This window comes from Cavia porcellus, unplaced genomic scaffold, assembly GCF_034190915.1.
Source record: "Cavia porcellus strain 051 isolate PalLab524CR breed Dunkin Hartley unplaced genomic scaffold, mCavPor4.1 scaffold_7, whole genome shotgun sequence".
NCBI lineage: Eukaryota > Metazoa > Chordata > Mammalia > Rodentia > Caviidae > Cavia > Cavia porcellus.
Genome location: NW_026947490.1, coordinates 25,324,108 through 25,345,491, shown reverse-complemented (window position 1 = coordinate 25,345,491; position 21,384 = coordinate 25,324,108). Strand labels below are relative to the sequence as shown.

Sequence of the window (21,384 nt, the reverse complement as noted above, 5' to 3'; positions counted from 1 at the left end):
TGAAATGTGTGTAATTATGAAAGAATTGCATGAGTCATTAGTGAATAATGAAGAGACAGTCATGGTAGATTTTCCCAAAGTGGATAAGAAAACAGAATAATAAACTACCTGTGAGAGAGGCAATGTCTGTGATCATCTTTGGTGCAGCACATGACTGTAATGTGTTCTGCAGACCAAACAAGGCACTAGGCTATGCAGAAAATGGAGCAAGGCACTCCCCTTCCTTCAGTGAAGAGAATGTGGCAACAGGTACTGTGCAAAAGGTTTGCATTAACAAAGCTCCATTGGAGTCACGTGTAGCTCTAAGAAGAATGAAAGAAGCACATTCATTTATCCAGTCAGTGACAACGGCAATATCGTCTGCATCAGCCTCCTGAGTGATAGCGAGTGTTTGCCACTGCAATTCTTCCATGATTTTTTTTTTTTTTGCTTTTTTGTTTGTACTTTGTTTTTATGCTTTTGAGACAGGTTCTAACTCTTCAGTTTATGCTGGCTTTCAGATCACAGGGATCTTTCTGGCTCAATCCCCCAAGTTTTGGGATTACATTTGGACAGCACCATGCCCAGTCTCCCCCACACTGCACTACGAATAGAAATCAGGGACTCCTGCTTCATGGGTACTGTGCTGCTAAACTGAAGTTACAGATGCAAAACTTTTTTTCACTTTTATGAGACAGTACCACATGGATTAGTACTGACCAGTCGTGAACTGTTAGGGATGCTCCTGCCTCAAGTCTCCAAAGTGCTAGGATTACAAGCCTGAATCACACAGCTGATTTGTGCTTTTTATACATTTAAACACATTGAACCAAGTAAAGTTTACTGTATATATTTCTATATACTTATACTTGTTTTGAAAATCTAGTTGTTGATCTGAACTACAACTGAAACAATACTAAGCTCAGAATAATCAAACAATTGCTCAATACAGAAAACCTTGTGATCAGGAGATACAGATTTATTTGTGATTATTTACCAGGAAATTTTTTAATAAGATAAGGAAGGTTAGCTATTAACTATAAATACCTCTTGTCACTTGCCACAGTTGGAACACTAACACAAGGCACAAAGAACTCACCACCATGTCAGATAACACTCTGTGGTTTGAAGGGATAAGATTCCCTATGGTAGGCTTCAGTCCTGAATTATTAAGGGAAGTACGGGACAAGTTTCTGGTGAAGGATGAAGATACAATAACAGTGACTTATCCAAAATCAGGTAAGGATAAGGGATCATGAGCCTAATGTTTTTGGATAATTGAACACAGCTGTTTGCAGTCTCTCTGTTAGAATGTGCACTTTGTGTTCTTTGGTACTGTGATTTGAGCAACTATTTCCAAGATGATACTATGTAATCTATTAACAGGTGATTTCTTACTGCTATGTTTTTTTTCTTTGTAGTTCTGTATTATGTGTACCCTTACACTGCTTTGTTTTGTTTTGTGTTTTTCTCTTTTTCCTCTTAAATAAAATTTTAAAAAAAGAAAGAAAATCTATGATTTGGGCTTCAGTAATTTGACAGATGAATGGAAAGCTCACTGTATTCCAGAAACCACACAGTGCTTTGAGAAGCAAGGAATAGTGCCTTACTGCATTTGCATTAAGAAAAAAGGTTGCATCTCAAATATTACACAGGGAGGTGAGAGTAAAGAAGGACCAGAAATGTAACAGGGAAATACTAATGCAGATTCTCAAATTTGAATAATTTTATGGGGGTCAATGTGGTAAAGGATGACATTGGAATTTTCGTAACACTCAAGAGTAAAGACAGAGGGAGTTTAGTAAATGGGCTTTAGTAAATAGTTAAAGAACTATTAAAGTTCTAGTTAAAGACATTTAAATACTTATTTTCTGAAAACTGGTAGATATTCAAATATCCATTGTCAGATGAATACATAAATCGAATGCTAAATGTATACCACAGAATATCATGCACTCAGAAATGAAATTCGGAAACATGACCCAACATAGATGAATAGAGCTCATTAAGCTAAATGAAATAAGCCCATCATGAAAGGAAAACTGTTACATTTTCACTTATGTGAAATACTTGCACTACTCAAATTCATGGACATAATGGGCAATATTGGTTGCCATAGAGTGCATGGAGTCACTAGGGACTAGTATTTTACGAGTAGAAATATTTATTTTTCTTAGACAGACTATTTGGGACATTGAACACTAAAAGGAGTATGACAACCATTACTTGAAAGAACTGTAAATTACGCTTAAAAATTGCTGCAAGTTTACTTCTATATTGTGCATATTTTAGGCCAATTTATAAAACTCATGTTGATATCACTGACAATCATTATTCCTTTTTCATTCAGGAACCAACTGGTTAATTGAGATTGTCTGCCTGATTCTTTCCAAGGGGGATCCCAAGTGGGTCCAATCAGTTCCCATTTGGGACCGTTCACCTTGGATAGAGACTCAACATGGTAATGAATTAATGAAGAGTCAGAAGGACCCACGCATCTACACATCCCACCTGCCCCTCCATCTCTTTCCCAAGTCTTTCTTCAGTTCCAAAGCCAAGGTCAGTGAACACTGATTTAGAAATTCTTGTTCAGTCAATCAAGGTCTTGGCCTGGCCCCAGGTGAATGGCTTAAATAGAAAGAGACAAACAATTTGATCTTTCAATTCCAGGGGAGAAAAGGCTATAACCGAATCCTATATTTTTTTGTGGTTAAGACCCAGAACTTCTCTGAGTAGCCTACATTTATTTATACTTCAATTTTAAGGATGGGGATACTGAGGCAAACTCAGAAACTGAGTGTGATCTTGGGAGTCACTTCAAAGACTTCTACAAGTAGTAAACTGTGCCAATTAATTGGATTTTTTGATTTATGAGGTTGGTGGCTCTGTTGTTCTGTAATAGGGGAATAAGCAGCCCGTGATCTTGGATAACTCAGCTGTGATCCACCTGACCTCAGAACACTGTGCCTATACTGTTTTCCAGCCTGATCAGAGATTCCTGTGTTCAGCTGCTTAAAAATGCAAACAATTGCCAAACAATCCTTTTAAACTGCTATATGCCTAAATATCCATGATGATTTAGCTGAAGTGAATTCTCACAAGGTGGATCTTGATGGGATGTAATAATGTCCTGAATTAGCTGGTCGTGCAGTGTCTACCATTTAGTCCATATGTGAATAAAAGTATGTGGACCATTATGCATATATATATCCACCGTCTTAGTAACCCATATTTTGAGGAGAGACAGGGTTTATCACTATGACATATATTTCACCCATTCTGTTGCTACATTGTAATGTAATTTGCCAATATTAATCACTAGATCTAAAGTAGGACTTAACTAGAATCAATAAGTTTTCTGAAAATTCTCCCTCCCTACAGTAATTTCTTTAAATAAAAATAAAGTGGTAAGTTTTGTCCCTCAAAGCACAGTTTCGTAACATCCTGTTCCCAAAATTTTCTGTTTTGCCCAAGCAAGACCACCTAGGTATGTTGCAAAACTCAAAGCTTATCAGCCTGCCTGTGCTTTATTTCTGTCCACTTGCCCTCTTAAATTTCATGTGATTAGAGACACCAATCCCAACAACCACAACCAAATGTGAACAACCAGAGCCGCCTCCTTTGCTCAGCCTTCAGCCATTTTACATCTTCCTGAGCCAGCTGTCTACCTAGTTAGTCCTGTTTTTCCCATGGTCTGTCCTGACCCTTGAATTCTGCAACCCCTCAATCTTTGTATGTGGAAACTTCCACATCAGAGTTGTCCTTCTGTGAAGCAGTAGTTTCACATACTTGCCTATGGCCAAGTGACTGAGCTGCCATCAACGTTGGGTTTTTTAACTGCTGTGTATTACTGCACATAGCTGTCTGTTGAGATAAGCCATCTCAAAGTAGCCAAGTGGCTAGCAGATTGTCACTTGAAGGGAGCGGGCAGATCCAGATTCTAGCATCCCATGTCTCTTTTTTAGAAATATTTTCTCTTTCAGGCTTTTAAAATATTCTGCGGTTTCAAGATTTTTAGTTAAATCACAATGACTAACCTAGAAACTAATGCCATCTTTAGCAAATATCACGTTTGTGTTGCATAGTGATGTTATTACACCCAATTGAAATGAGATCTTAAGGAATTGGTTAATCTGAGGCTGAGACATTTAAGACTAAAGAGAGATGGTGTCAAAATCATGTAATAAAGACCTAAAGAGAAACAAGATTATGAAATGCCAAGTTATCTTTTTTTTGGTGTGGGTGGGGTTATGTTTGTGTGAATACATTCTAATCTTAATTACCAGTCTCATGAATATTTGTGAAACTCTGCAATGGAAAAAATATCATCCAGATTAATATTGAGAATATTTTTGGAACACAGCAGTTTCTCTCAAACCATGTCCAAGTCAATGAGTGGCCAGAGAGGCAATTACTCTCCTGGCTTAAAACTAAGAATCATTTTGTTTGCTCTTGAAATTCACCTATTTAAGCTTATCCTCTTAGAATTGAGAAATGTAGCTTCTTTAATCAAAATAAAGTCTTTGAAACTGATTTCTGGGTTTTAATGTGAAAAACTGTGTATTCATATATGTCTATGGACACAGCAGAATTTTTATTGATTTATCTTTTTGCAAAATTTTTACAAATCATAAATTTCTCACAAAATTTACTAGTTACAACCTCTCAGTAGATTCCCCAAATGAGTAGACAGACATCTCAGAAGGAATATGTATGCAATCATCCTCATTTATTATGCGTACATCAGAGTAGCCAGCTAATAAAATTTTTAAAATCTATATTTGATTACTGAGTGCTGTCACAAATTCATTGACACAATCCGTGATATTTAATAGGCATTTTGTACATATTTCCTAGGTAAAGATCAAACATGTAGCAATGAACTCTACTAATTGTTTATTTTCTCAATTTTAAATTTAAGGTGATTTATTGTATTAGGAATCCCAGAGATGTTCTCGTGTCTGGTTATTATTTCACAAGTAAAATGAAAATTGCTGAGAAACCAGAGACGCTGCAACAATATATGAAATGGTTCCTGCAAGGAAATGGTGAGTTGCCATGCAAAGTAGGAGTTTCAGAACTCAAGGTCTTTCACTGACTTCACTGATCCATCTAGAGCCTTCAGTTCAGAACCCTACATGTCCAAGGGTCCATCCTCACCGTATCACAGCTGTTTTGTAAGACCTCACTCTCATACACAGTACTCACTCTCCAGACAGCACTCAAAAACAGAAATAATAGAAAAGAAAAGAAAAGTTATATAAAGATACAGGCAGGAGTAGTGGAACATGTTTGTTATTTCTGCACTCAGGAGGTTGAAGAAGGAGGATTACTTCCAGTTCTAGGCCAGCTAGGACTATATGTGAATTTCAAGATCAGCCTGAACTGTATCGAGATCTACCTGGGGAGTTCAAGATCAGCCTAAACTATATAGAGAGACACTATCTCAAAAACAGAGAGAATAATTATTAAAACATCATATGCGTGCTGGGGATTTAGCTCAGCAGCATAAGCACCTGCCTGGAAAGTGGGAGGACATGAGTTCCATCCCAGGTACTGAAAAAAAAAAAAACAAATCCATAGGTCCACATCTCCACTGGATTATATCTTCTGTGATTAATGAGGCTATATTACTAGGATTGAGACAAAGATCTATGTCCATTAGTACTCTTACATGAGACCAAGGAAGTCACCAAATGGGGAGGTCGGGACCTTGATTCATGTCTTCAGTTGAGGCAGTTATAGGTGTCTGACTTCTAGGACAAAAAGACAATTTTAAAAACATTTAGGTAAAAAGCAAAAAATAATTTATAAGGCAGGACTTATACACTACATACTCAAGAAGAATAGAGTGTGGGTGCTCAACAGGAGCTCTAAATACTCCGGGGCTGCAATTCATATGTGGCCTTGGAGAATCCAAGAGATCAATGGTCTCAGATGTGTACAGATACTGTCTTCAAGCTATTTTGGCTTGTTTTCCTGTATTTGAATTTTAGAGATACATCATTCTCTTTTTTTTTATTTAAGAGGAAAAAGAGAAAAACACAAAACAAAACAAAGCAGTGTAAGGTTACACATAATACAGAACTACAAAAAAAAAAACATAACAGTAAGAAATCACCTGTTAATAGATTACATATTATCATCTTGGAAATAGTTGCTCAAATCACAGTATCAAAGAATACAAAGTAGACATTCAAACAGAGAGACTGCAAACAGCTGTGTTCAATGATCCAAAAACATTAATATAGTCAACTATTTAACAGCCCTATACACACTTGCTGTTATATCCGTTAGAGCTCTTTTTTTTTCCATTCCTCTCTTTTTTACAACAAAATTTACACATTTTGGATTTTATTACTCCTTAGTTCTTATTACTTTTTTGGGAGGGGGAGAGAATAAAGTCAAATATGGCAAAACAAAGCTGTCAGTCAAAACCAAGGATAGACATAGCACATGATGTAGAACAGAGTACAAGGTTATCAACAATGGTTATCAACGTTGTCTCTTGTTTCCTTAAAAAGATTTGTCTATCTCATTAGATATTATAAAGTTGGACAAAACAGTAGAGAACAAGACCAATAAAACTTAGGCATTGTAAACATTACAGGATTTCCAAAGGAGACAATAGTCAAACCAGAATGGGCATCTTTGTGAATCTTATTGCCTTCAAAGTAGTTGCCTATACCCTCAGACTTGATACTATCGCACAGAATGGAACAGAGTCTAATCAGTCAAAACAAGATCGTGGGAGTATTACAGGACTTCAAAACAAGTTAATAGGAAATCGAAAAGAGTTACTATTATATATCCTAATTTTTAAAATTATTCCCTTAATTAAAATAAACATAAGAAATAACTAAATAATTTTTTAAAGAATAGTAGTTACCATAGTGTCTGTCTTTTTCCTAAAAATATTTGAATAAAACTTCATATACTATAGCTTCAAATATTTCCATATCAAGAAGCCCAGAATAAAGCCTTTCTAATTAATAAGTGAAAATTTTATAAGGCTTCAAGGCCACATAATGGGGAATCATGATTGCCACATATTTTTATATATTTGAATCACTACTTACATTAGGGAAACAATTCGGTATTCATACATGCGAGATTGATTTATTTCACTTATGAGTATGGTCTCAAGCTGCGCCCATTTATTGATAAATATCTCAATGTGATCCTTCTTTATAGCTGAATAATACTCCATTGTATAGAAATACCACAAGTTTTTTATCCATTCCTCAGTTGATGGACACTTGGGTTGTTTCCAAGATCTGGCGATTACAAATTGTGCTGCTATAAACATAGGTGCACATACATCACTGTGGTATGATGCTTTCAGTTCTTCTGGGAATATGCCTAGAAGTGGAATAGCTGGAATAAATGGGATTTCCAATCCCAACTTTTTGAGAAACCTCCAAACAGACCTCCACAAAGGCTGTACCAGTCTACACTCCCACCAACAGTGCAGGAGAGTTCCTTTTTCCCCACAGCCTCTCCAGCATTTGTTGTTGTTGGTTTTCTTGATCCTGGCCATTCTTTGAGGAGTGAGATGGTATCTCAGTGTGGTTTTAATTTGCATTTCTCTAATGACCAATGATGATGAGCATTTTTTCATGTATTTATTTGCCATTTGCATTTCTTCATCTGAGAATTATGTATTCATCTCAGATGCCCATTTGTGGATTGGATCTTTGAATTTTGGAGGTCTGAGTTTTTTTTTGATTCTTTATATGTTTTAGACAAGAGTCCCTTGTGTGAGAGAGAGTTCACTAAAATCATTTCCCAGTTTGTGGGTTTTCTTTTCACTATGCTGGAGATTTCTTTTGACATGCAGAAACTTTTTAATAAGAAGTGGTCCCAGTTATTGGTTCTGGGAAGTATTTCCCGTGCAGTTTGAGTCCTGTTCGTGAATTCTCTACCTACTCATATCTCTCCAAGGTTTCTACCCAATTTGTCTTCCAATAGATTTAGCGTTTCTGTTTTAATATTCAGATCTTTGACCCATTTAGATTTTAATTTAGTACATGGTGATAGACATGGGTCTAGCTTTAGTTTTCGGCAAATGGAGAGCCAGTTTTTCCAGCACCATTTATTAAAGAGACTGTCGTTCTTCCAGTGAACCTGCTTGGCTCCTTTATCAAAGATAAGGTGGTTGAGTGTGTTTGTAGTTGTGGTTGTATCTTCTAGTCTATTCCATTGATCTTCGCCTCTGTTTTGATTCCAATACCATGTTGATTTTACTACTGTTGCTTTGTAGTATAATTTCAAGTCAGAGATTGTGATGCCTCCTGCTTTGCCTTTGCTGCTTAGAATTGCCTTTGTGATTCTAGGTCTCTTCTGGTTCCAGATGAAATTTAGGAGTGATTTCTCTAGATCTATAAGGTATGTTGATTGTATTTCTATTGGGATTGCATTGAATCTGTATAACAGTTTTGGGAGAATGACCATCTTCACAATGTTTGTTCTTCCTATCCATGAGCAAGGCATGTCTTTCCATTTTCTGAGATCATCTTCAATTTCCTTTTTCAGTGTATTATAGTTTTCACTGTATAAGTCTTTCACTTCTTTCATAAGTGTAATTCCTAAATATTTCATTTTTTGCTTGCTAATGTGAATAGTCCAGTTTCTCTTATTTCCCTCTCTGTGATTTTGTTGTTTGTGTATAGGAATGCTATTGATTTCTGAGTATTGATTTTGTGTCCAGCCACATTACTGAATTTATTTGTTGTATCTAAGAGTCTTTCAATGGAGCTTAGGGGGTCTTCTATGTAGAGTATCATGTCATCTGCAAACAATGACAACTTAACTTCTTCTTTTCCTATCTTTACCCCTTTTATTTCTCTTTCTTGCCTAATTGCTCTGGCTAGTACTTCCAGTACTATATTAAATAGGAGTGGTGATAAAGGACATCCTTGTCTTGTGCCTGATTTTAAAGTAAAGGCTTTCAATTTTTGGCCATTTAGTATGATGCTGGCTGTTGGTTTGTCATAAATGGCCTTTATTATATTGAGGTAAAGACCATCTATTCCAATTTTCTGTAGAGTTTTTATCATGAATAAATGTTGGACCTTATCGAAGGCTTTTTCTGCATCTATAGAAATGATCATGTGATTCTTATTTTTGGCTTTATCGATATGGTGGATTACATTTATTGATTTGCGTATGTTGAACCATCCTTGCATTCCTGGGATGAATCCCACTTGGTCATGGTGTATAATCTTCTTGATGATTTGCTGGATCCTATTTGCCAATATTTTATTGAGGATTTTTGCATCTGTGTTCATTAGGGAGATCGGTCTATAGTTCTCTTTTTTAGTTGGGTCTTTCTCAGGTTTTGGTACTAGAGTAATATTTGCTTCCAGGAATGACTTAGGAAGGATTGCTTCCCTTTCAATTTCATTGAATAGTTTGAGGAGTGTCGGCATTAGGTCTTCTTTGTATTTCTTGTAGAATTCTGCAGTGAATCCATCTGGGCCTGGGCTCTTCTTGGTGGGTAAGGACTTAATTACATTTTCAATTTCAGTAACAGAGATTGGGTTATTCAACAGTTTTACATCCTCTTGATCTAGCTTTGGCACTTCATATGCTTCTAAGAATCTGTCTATTTCTTCTGTGTTATCAAACTTTTGAGAGTAGAGGTTTTCGAAACAGGTGTGGATGATCTGTATTTCTATTGGGTCTGTAGTGATTTCTCCTTTTTCATTTCTTATTGCATGAATTTGAACTTTTTCTTCCCTTTTTTAATAAGGTTGGCTAGGGGCTTATCGATTTTATTTATTCTTTCAAAGAACCAACTCTTTGATTTGTTGATTCTTTGGATTGTTTTCTTAGTCTCTATTGCATTGATTTCTGCTCTGATTTTTATAATTTCCTCTCTTCTTTTGGCTTTGGGCTTGACTTGCTCTTCTTTTTCTAGCTGTTTGAGGTGTAGCATCAAGTTATTTATTTGTATTTGTTCTATTTTCCTGGTGTGGGAACTCAGTGCAATACATTTTCCTCTCAGGACGGCTTTCATTGCATCCCACAGATTCCGGTAAGTTGTATCTGTATTTTCATTTTCTTTTAGGTATTGTTTGATTTCTTCTTTAATTTCTTCTGTGACCCACTGATTACTCAAGAGTGTGTTATTCAGTTTCCATGTGTTTGTGGGATTTTTGCAGTATCTTTTATCATTAATTTCTAATTTCAGAGCGCTATGATCCGATAACATGCAAGGGATGATTTCAGCTCTTTTGCATTTGTTTAAATATGTTCTGTCAGCTAATATATGGTCTATTTTAGAAAATGATCCATGTACTGCTGAGAAGAATGTGTATTCTGATGTTGTTTGGTGGAACACTCTGTATATGTCTATCAAACCCATTTGTTCACAGGTGTGATTCAGTTCTGTTATTTCTTTGCTTATTTTCTGTCTGGTTGATCTGTCCCTCGGTGTCAGTGGCGTATTAAGTTCTCCTGTTACAATTGTGTTACTGATAATTTGAGTTTTCATTTCTGTTAATAATTGTTTTATATAACTTGGTGCTCTGGAGTTTGGTGCGTATATATTTAAGATAGTTATCTCTTCCTCTTGGAGTTTTCCCCTTACGAGTATGTAGTGACCTTCTTTGTCCTTTATGGTCATTGTTGGTTTAAAGTTCACGTTGTCTGCAAACAGAATGGCTACTCCTGCCTTTTTTTGGATTCCTGCTGCATGAAGAATTGTTTTCCATCCTTCGACTTTCAGTCTGTGAGTATCCTTCTGGGTTAGATGGGTTTCCTGTAAACAGCATATGGTTGGATTTTGTTTCTTGATCCATTCTGCTAGTCTGTTTCTTTTGATTGGTGCATTGAGACCATTTACATTAATGGTTATTACTGTTAAATACTGGTTAATTGTAGGAATGTTATCTCTCTGCTGTTGCATCTTTATCTTTCTGTTCTGTTTAATCATTTGCTTTGCTTAGTGGTTTTTTTCCTTTGTGTATCTAAACTGTCTTTCAACATTTTTTGCAGGGTTGGTTTGGTGTTCATGAAGTTCTTCAGCTGTTGTCATGGAAGTATCGTACTGCACCATCTATTTTGAATGATAGTTTTGCAGGATATATCAGTCTTGGTTGGAAATCATTTTACTTTAGGATCTGGAATACTTCACTGCATGCTCTTCTTGACTTTATCGTTTGTGCTGAGAAGTCTGCTGTGATTCTGATAGGTTTTCCTTTATAAGTGATCTGTCTTTTCTCTCTGACAGCTTTTAATAATCTATTCTTGTGTTGGATTTCTGGGATGGTGATTATCATATGTCTGGGTGTAGTTTTATTTTGGTTATGACTGTTTGGATTTCTATATGCTTCACTGATCCTGATGTCAGTTTCTGATCTCATGCTTGGGAAATTTTCAGCTATTACTTCTCTAAATATCCTCCTGACATCCTTTATGTTGTCTCCCTCTCTTTCATTAATCCCTATCATTCTTATGTTATTCTTCTTTGCATCGTCTTGCAGTTGTTGAATTGTTGTTTCCTGATTCCTTGTTATTTTCAAAAGATCTTTCCTTTCCTGTTCACTAGCTGCAATCATGTCTTCAAGGTCTGAAATTCTATCTTCACTTTCATTAAGGCGGTTTTTACAACTTTCAGTGGAGTTTTTTATTTCCTGTATATCTCTGTGCATCTGCATTATGTATTCTGTTTGTTTCTTATATTGCTCGTCTAGGGATTCTATCTTTTTTTTGTTCCTCCAATTTTTTATCTGTGTTTTCTTTAGATATATTGAGAATCTCTTTCATTTCTTTTTCATTTCTTCTTTATCTGGGAGATTATTTCGAGTTTGAATTTCTTTAAAGCTTCCTGGAGTTGCTTGTCAACTTCAGTAGCTATTATGTCCGATATATGATGTGGATGGGATATATTTTCTTCTATATACATCGCTCCTAGGGTTTCCTGAGATGGGCTGGAGGTTTGAGGTTGTAATTTGGTCTTTCGTTTTGTCATTTTCTATATTTCTGTGTTTCAAGTGTTATTTGAAAGCTTCCTCAGGATCTGTGGAAAATCCCCTTCTATGTTTGGAGCTACTAAGACTCTGGCACCACGCTACCCCAAGCCATTGGGCCTACAGAACCAGTGGCCCTCCTCTGCCTGCTCAGAACTCCATAGTTCCAGACAAGCTGGGCCTCAGGGACACTGTGCGCCCACCTGCCCCTTGGAAGATCCACAGCTCTTCAATCGCAGCCAGGTTAGGGTGCTCACCACAGGCCGCAGTGCCTCAGGAGCCTGTGATCCCTCCCTGCTTGCAGAGATATCCACAGTCCTCCAGACAAAGGAAGGGACTTCTGCAGGCACTCCAGATCCGCCCTGCTCCCCCTCTGCACGCAGATGGCTAGGCGCGGCTGGGCTCGGGGGATAGTGTAGGCCCACCCATCCGTCAGGAGCTCAGCAGACTTCCAAGTGTAGCCGGGAGGGATGGGGAGGCGGGTGTAGTGGCCTCTAACTCACTGCTCCACTTCACTGCACCCAGAAGCCTGGGGGGTCTGGAACTTTCTGAGATTTGGGCAGACTGTGCTGGGCACTCACCACAGGCTGAGGTGCCTCAGGAACCTGCGATCCCTCCCTGCTTGCAGAAATATTCAGTCCTTCAGACAAAGGAAGGGGCTTCTCATACATCATTCTCTTAAAAGTGCCGCTTCATTGAGGTTGGAGGTATCTTTGTTGAAAAGCAATTTACCAATGAAAATCATGGCCTCTGATTTTAAGCATTAATGTTTCTTTATACCCTTAAGGAGTTTGCAGAATGGAACAGGTATTGGAACTTTCAGGCGTTTCTACGTCCTTACCCTGTGGTTTTCTTTAAATACTATATTAAAGTCATGATTATTCTTTTTATATGCCCATTTTTAATACTAATTTATTTTCTCCCTGAATCTATGATGCTTTACTTTTTAAGGTATGTTACGGATGAGAGTCCCTCTTCTTCCGGGAACATTGGGCTTCAGTTTTCATAGAGCCTTTTCAGCCTGGAATTGAAATTCTTCTCCTGACTCATGCAAAGTCAGTTTATTGTCTAGAGAGCCATAATTCCTTGACACTTACTTCATTCTTGGGGAATTGAGCCATCAGCAAGTCATTCAAGCTTAGAGAGAGATGGACATTAACATCATTTCTAAATATAAGTCATGTAGTGTACAATTTATAAGTTACAGTTATCAGGAAGATATACATAAATGTTGTTTGGAAAATAGCACACTAGAGGATCTGGTTGAGCTAGAGAAGTCTGGAAATATAAGTTTATAAAAAATATTAAAATATTATAAAAAAATATTTAAAAATCAAGGGTAGAAACATAAAGTAGAATTATGGTGAATGGTTGCCCCCATAATTTAGAAGTTGGATGTTATTGGACATATGGGAATAATCCTTTCATAATTAACATTAATCTTTAATTATATTCTGGTGTTTAGTCAACAAACAGGTAATTTTAAGAGCATACAGAAATTTCCTTAGTTATATAATAATAAATATAACATGTTTAATTTGAAATGTAATTGTTCCAGGAAATACTACATGTATTCCACTTTTTGGTGGCCACTGGGTCATCAGAACTCTCAAAATACACCTCAGAACTTGTACTGTGACTTGTAACTTTTAGGGATGAACACCTTTGTTGTAACTGAATTTACATAATAGAAATATATAAAACATGAAGTAGACAACACAGAGTTAGCTTTCATTGCAAAACTTGTAATGCTCATAAGCGAGACTATTTGTATTTTTTTATTCTATGCTGAGTCTATGCAAGTTACCAAATCTTTGTACGCATACTTGAATGTACATCAAAATATCGGAAAAGTGCTCCACCAACAAAGAGTTAAGGACATATTTTTGAAGAGCTACTAGAACTGGTAATCTGGACTTCTTTTGGCTGTAGGTTAAGATTTTGAAGGTGTGAATAAAGACTACCAGTAGTGGCTGGTGTCATATTTGGAGCCCCTTTTGTGATGTAGTTTAGATCTTTGTTTGTTGCTGTTTTTATTATTGTTTTGGTTATGTTTTCAAGACAGGATCTTGCTATGCATTTCAGGGTTGAGTTGGGCTCATTTGTAGCCTAGCCTGGTCAGGAACTTGCAGTGATTGTCCAGGTTCACCTCCAGAGTACTGGGAATACAGGAGTGTATGACAACCCCTGGCTTAGCACTCTGTTTTTATACGTCCATGAGGTACTATATTTTGGGTTATACATTTAACTGGGTATTTAAGACTTTGACAAGATAATATTCATGTTAGTCCAATAAATCTATTTTTGTAAAGCAAAGGGTTCTCAGGGGGTTATTTCTGAGGGCTTTGAGGGCCTTCTTTCTTCTTCTAGTTCTTGCCTTTACCTATTGTTATCTGTGCAATCATCAGTGTTTAGTCTCACTACACATTTTTCATGGACACCATTGGGACCTTTTCTGCTTTAGTGACCCAACTTTTGGCTGAATATATACCATCTGTCTCATGTCTCCTTGAGTCTAACAATTTTCCTGCTTGCACCATCAGATGATTCGCCATAGATGAAGTATCTCTTAAAGGAATTCCATCATTTCCTGTGTACTGGCTGAATTTGGAGGCAAAGGCTGACATCCTGACTGCCTCATAGCTCTTCACTCTTTCTTAGGTTTGTTTCCCATGCCTTGATTACTGAACATCAAAAAGGTTAATGACACCAGTCTTAAAGAGGCAGCCTTAATCCATTATTATAATTATTATCATTTTTCTACACATTGAAGCACTTTGAAATGTAAAATGAGATTGAAGACAGGTGTACATTTTATTTTGTAAAATATATTTTTTTGAGACAAGGTCTGTTTAGGTAGGTAAGATTGGCTTTGAACTGACTATTGTAGTTCAGCTTGATATCAAACAGGTGGCAATCCTCCTATCTTCACCTTGAGTTTTCAGATTACAGACATGGACCACCATAGGTAGTTATTTTATAAGACAGCACTAACATTTGGTGTTGGTATTACATCTTTTTCACCTTATATTTGAAGGATATAATTTTAAAACATTCAGTGACAAATTTGTTAAAAGTTATGTTTTGGTAGAATGCTAGGATGTGATAATTACTAACTTTTTTGTATTTTGAAACAGGATTTTATGAATTATATGGTGGCTTTGAACTCACTTTGTAGCCAGTGTTGGTCTTGAACTAACCATGATTCTTCTGCCTCAGTCTACTGAGTGCTGCAAGATTGCAAAGTTTTAAAAGAAAAACATAAAATATAATCAATAAAAATAATAATAAATCAAATTATTACACTTTTTCTGCATCAGGAATCAAAATTAGTTAACCTAGTTGGTCACATGACAGTATTGGGAATTTTGCTTAAAGTTTTTAATTAATGTAGTTGTGAATATTTAATTTTTTCAGTGTATATTTAGAGCACATAATGATTGCATTCATCATAAGGAGTTACTACTTGACACAATGCACTCAATTCCTTTGAATTCTTTCTATTTTCTCCCTCCCCTATCATTCCATCTCTTTGTTATTGCAAAGATCTGTGTCTCATTTTTCTCTAATCTGTCTTTTATTTTCTTCCTTAGATTAGTCATCCTTTGGATTTCTCATATGAGTTAAACCATACAATATTTAAACCTATTTGTCTCATAAGTATTCAGGTAGAGTACTCATATCTAGGTTATATAAAGAACTAAAAAATATTATATCTCCTCAAAAAGATCACATTAAAAAAGAACAATGGGAAGAATTTACCCTTTGAAAAACAGCCCAAATTGACAATATATATTTAAAATAGCTTGAACGTCTATGACAATTAGAGCAATGCAAGTTAAGACAATCTGAAGTTCTCTAGTACTCCAGGAATAATGATATCATCAACAAATCCAATAAGAAGAAAGGCTGGTGAGACAGGTGAGATAAAGGAATTGCTCTACACTGTTGGTGGAATGTAATAGAGTATAAGCAATATAAAGTTACTCTGGAAAAGTAAACTTAATTTGGTTCACAGAGGGAGATACAAGTCTAGTTTCAATCTTCTGCATCAATTAGCCAATTTTTCCAGCACCATGTATTTCTTTTTTGTCTCACTTTAATTTTTTTGTTGCTTTTGATTTGTTTTTACAAATCCATTTGATTTCAAGGATAAAAAGAAAGAAAACGCTAAGAAACAAAATTACAACAATGGTTCAAGCCTTGTCAATCAGAGGGCTACATTGGTATTTACATTGCACACATATGTATGTATTCCACAAATCATTCACCCTGAGCACAAGGCATCTGCATTAAATAAGTCACAATAATACCAGCCCAAAGCTTTCTAGTCAGTGAAATTAGAAGAACCAGTAGCACAAATATCTTTATAGACATGCATATATATACACATATACATATGCTTTTTCTTTTTGCTTCTCATATTAATGAAGCAATGTATTTAAATGAGTCTTATTTATTTCACGAATATGTTCTCAAATTGCATCCATATATCTATAAAAGCCTACAATCTGTCCTTTTTAAGACTGAGTATTAGTCCATTGTACTCCAACTTTTCTATCTATTTCCCATTGATGGGCATCTAGGTTGTTTTCAAGATCTGGCTATTACAATCTGTGCTGACATAAACATGAGTGCACATGTATCACTGTATTTTGATGCGTTTACTACTTTGAGAATGATAACTAGAAGGTGAATAGTCAAGTTGAATAGGATATCTAATCTTAGCTTTTTGATGAATTTCCAAAAAAGTTGAGCCACACTGCATTTCCTTCCATAGTGTAAAAGGGATTACTTCCTCCCCAATCATTCCAGAATTTGTTATTACTTGTTTTCTATTTTTTGTTTGTAGGTTATTTTTTATTTTCTAATATTTCATTCTTTTAAAAAAGCAAAACAGAAAATTGTTAAAATAATACAGAATTTTTAAAAAGTAAGAAATCAACAGTAGATAACACATTACATACTGTTATCTTAGAAATAATTGTTTAAGTTCAAAATAAAAGCCTAAATAATGACCAATAACAGTACAAACTATTCTTTTGGATGAACTAACAAAAACTTGGTAGTATGTTATCTATCTTGCATATTTAAACATATGTATGTGTACACATACAAGTTGGTCTTTGGTCATTTTCTTTCCCTTTCATTATTACAATATCTATTGTACATTTTGGAACTTATTACTCTTTCAGTGTTTTATTACTAGTATTATTATTTAATTTTAACCTACAGAGACAATGCAATTCTTACAAATGTGAATATTATTTATTTTACTTATGAGCATAGTCGCAAGTTGGCTCCATTTACACATAAAAGCCTCAAAATCATCTTTTTTATAGCTTGATTTCCTTACAGTAGCTATTCTTCTAGAGTGAGGTGGAACATCAGTGTTGTTTTAATTCACATCTCATAAATGATGAGTGATGTAAAACATTTTTCACATATTTATTTCTTGTGTTTGTTGATCTGAGAAGTGTGTATTCAAGTGCCTGTTTTTGAAATAAGGCTTATTGCTAGGAAGACTGATTTTTTTGAGTTCTTTTAATATTCTCAGTAGTAGTCTTTTGTCTGCGGAACAGCTGGCAAACACTTTTCTGTTTGATTGTGTCTTCACTATTTTGGTGGTTTCTCTTGCTATGCAAAAGCTTTTGAGTACGGTAAGATCCAAGTCACTGATTGTTTGTGACAGTTCCTGTGTAATTCAGGTTTTGGTCATAATTTCTTTGCTTACATCAATGTCTTCAAGAATTTTAGCTACTCTACCTTTCAGCAGATTTAATGTTTCTGTGTTAATATTAAGATCTTTAATCTGTTCTGATTTTAGCCTGATGCATCAAGAGAAGTTGGCTTAGCATTTCTGGAGTCATTTCTGCATATTCTCATCTTTTCCGTTAATCATCAGATATATGTTTTTGCAGAACCATAATGTTATTTTTTGTAGTAGCTTTATAGTATAATTTTAAAACAGAGATTATGATGTCCCCTTTCTGGTCTTTACTGCCCAGGATTGCATTTGCTATTCTTGGTCTGTTTTGTTTCCAGATAATTTTAGGAGTTTTTTTTTTCTAACTGAGATATGCTATTGGAATTTTGCTTGGGATTGTATTGAATCTATACAATAGTTTTGGAAATATGACCATTTTCTCCATATAGGTTTTTCTGACTCAAGATCACAGGCTATCTCTGCATTTTTAAATAACCTCTTCAATCTTGATTTGCAAAGTATTGTAGCATGTTTTACATTCTTTGTTATACTGATTCCTAGGTATTTCATTTTTTGGACTCTGTTGTATAAAGTATTGCTTCCCTAACCTCTATGATACTAAGTTTGTTGTTTGTGTAGAGGAACACTATCATTTTTTGAGATCTGAGTTTGTAGCTAGTTATATTACTGAATTTGCTTATTAAATCTAGAAGTCTTTGGGTAGAGTTTTTGAGTCTTCTAAGTAGAGTATCAAGTCATCTGCAAATAATGATGGTTTAACATCTTCCTTTCCTATCCTTATTCTTTTTCTTGTCTAATTGTTCCTGGTATGTTTCCCAAGGTTATGTTGAATAACAGTGAATACAGTAGATGTCCTTGTCTCATTCCTGATTTATAGAGAAAGCTTTCATGTTTGGTCCATTTAGTATGCTGTTGGTTTCTGGTGTGTCAGAGATGGCTTTTATCACAAGGAGATAAAGATCATCTTTTCCAATTTTCTGTAGAATTTTTATCATGAATGCATGTTGGGCTTTGCCAAAAACTCTTTCTACATCCATTAAGATGATCACATGACTTTTGTCCTTGGCACTGTTAATTTGGCATAGCACTATTATGGATTCATGTATTTGGAAGCAACCCTGCATCACTGTGGTGAATCCTCTTTGATTGTAGTGTATAGTCTTCTTGATGATTTGTTTCAGTCTTTTTTCCAATATATTATTGGGGATAATGTTCATTGCAGAAAATGCCTATGATTTTCTTTCTGAGTATGGTCCCTCTGTCATTTTGGCCTCAGAGTATTGCTTGCTTCCAGGATTGAAGTTGGGAATATTGCATCTTTACAATTTCTTTAAAGAGTTTGAGAAGTGGTAGTGTTAGGTCTTCTCTAAATTTCATGTAGAATTCATAGGCAATTCATCAGGCCCTGAGTTTTTTTTTTGTTGATAATTTTTAAACACATCTTTGATTTTATTTATTGATGTTGAGTTACTTGGCATTTCAATGCCTTTTGATTCAGCTATGTAAGTCATATATATCTAGGAATTTGCCCATGTTTTCTGCATTTTCCATCATTTAGAGTATAAATTTTCAAAGTAGATATAGAGTAGTAGATATAAAGTAGATACAGAGTAGTAGATATAAAGTAGATATAATTTCCTACCTTGTATAAAACTTTGGCTTATCCTGCTCTTCATTTTCTAGACATCTGTGGTTCAATATTAAGTTATTTATTTGTGCATGCTGTGTTTTCTTAATATGAATGTTTACTGATATGTTTGCTTTTTAAGACTGCTTTTATTGTATTCTGTAAGATCTCATATATTGAAATGTGATTACCATTCAACTGGCATAATTGTTTGATTTTTTCTTTAATTTCATTTGTCATCCACTGGTTGTTCAGCAGTGTACTCTTTAATTTCTATGTGTTTATGAAGTTCTGATGGTTTTCTTTGGCATGGATTTCCAATTGCATTGCACTGTGGTCTGATAGTATACACTGGATAATTTTAATTTCTTTGAATTTATTTAAGTGTTTTATAAGCCACCACATGTTCTCTACTCTGGAGAGAGTGTTCTGTTCAACTTAGAAGAAAATACATTCCAATGTTGTGGGGTGGAACACTCTATAGACATCTACTAAGTCCATATGTTCAAAACTTTGATTTAATTTTGGTATTACATTATTGATTTTTTGTCTGTCTGACCTACCTTTTTGTGACAGTGGGATATTGAGGTCTCTCAATACAATTACAAAAGTGTTTATGTGTTAATAATTGCTTTACGTAATTGGATGTGCTGCCATGTGTTGCATATATATTGATAATTGTTTTCTCTCGTTTTGAATTTTTCCTTTTATGAATAGACAGTGGCCTTCTTTTTGTTGGGTAATGAATCTTGGCTGAAAATTCTCTTTGTGTGCAAATGAAATAGTAATCCCTCCCTTTTTCTAAGTTTCTGCCTCTTGGAAAGGATGTTTTCCATCCTTTGATTTTCATTCTGTGAATTTCTTTTTGGATTAAGTATATTTCTTGTACACAACAAATTGATGGATCTTGCTTGTTGATACAATCTGCCAGTGTTTTTTTTTTGATTGGTGAATAAAGACCTTTAAGATTGATAGTTGTAAGTGCTGTGTATTAATTTGTATTTGCAACATTATTTTCCTGTTGGTGAGTGTTTTATTTTCCCCTCTCTATTAATTTGTCCACATTGGTGGATTTCTACTGTTCAGCTTTGTGCAACAGAAGTCCTATTTTCTATTTGTATCATGCCCTTAAGAATATTTTGCAGTGCTGTTTTGCTGTTCATAAATTTCCTGAGATGTTTTTCATCATGTAAGTATCTTATTTCTCCATCAATTTTGAAAGACAGTATTGCAAGTTATATCAGTCTTGGCTGAAATTAGTTTTCTTTAGAACTTGAAGTACTTCAAGCTCTCCTTGACTTTTGACTTTGTGCTAAGATGTCATCTGTAATTCTCATAGACTTTCCTGTAGAGGTGATTGGTTTCTTTTCTTTAACAGCTTTTCGATTCTATTTGTATGTAGAATTTCTGGAATCCTAACAATGATATTCTGGGCTATAGATTTTTTTGTATCATTGCTATATGTCTCATTTATCTACATGTTAAATACTTTTTTTTCTACCAGAAATTTTTGTCATTATATCTTTGAAAAATGTTTAATATTATTTATGGTATCTTCTGCTTTTTCATTGACTCCATTTAATCTTAATCTTAATCTTATTCTTAAACTCATCTAAAATAGTTGCTGGATTGATTTGTCACAGTCCTTTGCTGTTTTAAGCAATATTTCTTTTCCTGATCTCTAGCTGCAAGCCTGTCTTTCATGTCTGAGATTTTTCCCTCGCATTGGTCCAATCTGCTTCTTATATTTTCAAGTGGAGTTTATTTTCTCATGAATATTTGCTTGAATTTGATTTAGAGATTTCATTTCTTTCCTATGCTGAACTTCCATAATATCCTAAAACGTGTCTTTTTAAATATTTGCCAGCCCTAACAAAATGAACATGCTGTGCATTTTTGTAATCTCTGTAGTTACCCAAGAGATTATTTCTCATTTCATTCGTTCCAGATGTTCATCCAAATTCTTTGTTTTTTCCACTTAAGGCAGATATTGGGGAGACCCTTGGGTTGTCCCATCTCATTGCTCCCTGAATTTGCCATTTATGAACTGGATATCTGAGGTTGTGTCTTCCTTT

The 21,384-nt window shown here is 35.2% G+C and overlaps 1 protein-coding gene across 1 annotated transcript in view; it reads left to right on the top strand.

Moving 5' to 3' along the window:
• The first annotated feature begins 1,050 nt into the window (after positions 1-1,050).
• Positions 1,051-21,384, top strand: part of Std2 (3-beta-hydroxysteroid sulfotransferase) — a 37,085-nt gene continuing 16,751 nt past the window's right edge. Inside the window, 3 exon segments of the mRNA NM_001172826.1 lie at positions 1,051-1,218; positions 2,330-2,538; positions 4,901-5,027. Of these exon segments, the coding sequence (NP_001166297.1) occupies positions 1,083-1,218; positions 2,330-2,538; positions 4,901-5,027 (472 nt within the window). The 5' untranslated portion in view covers positions 1,051-1,082.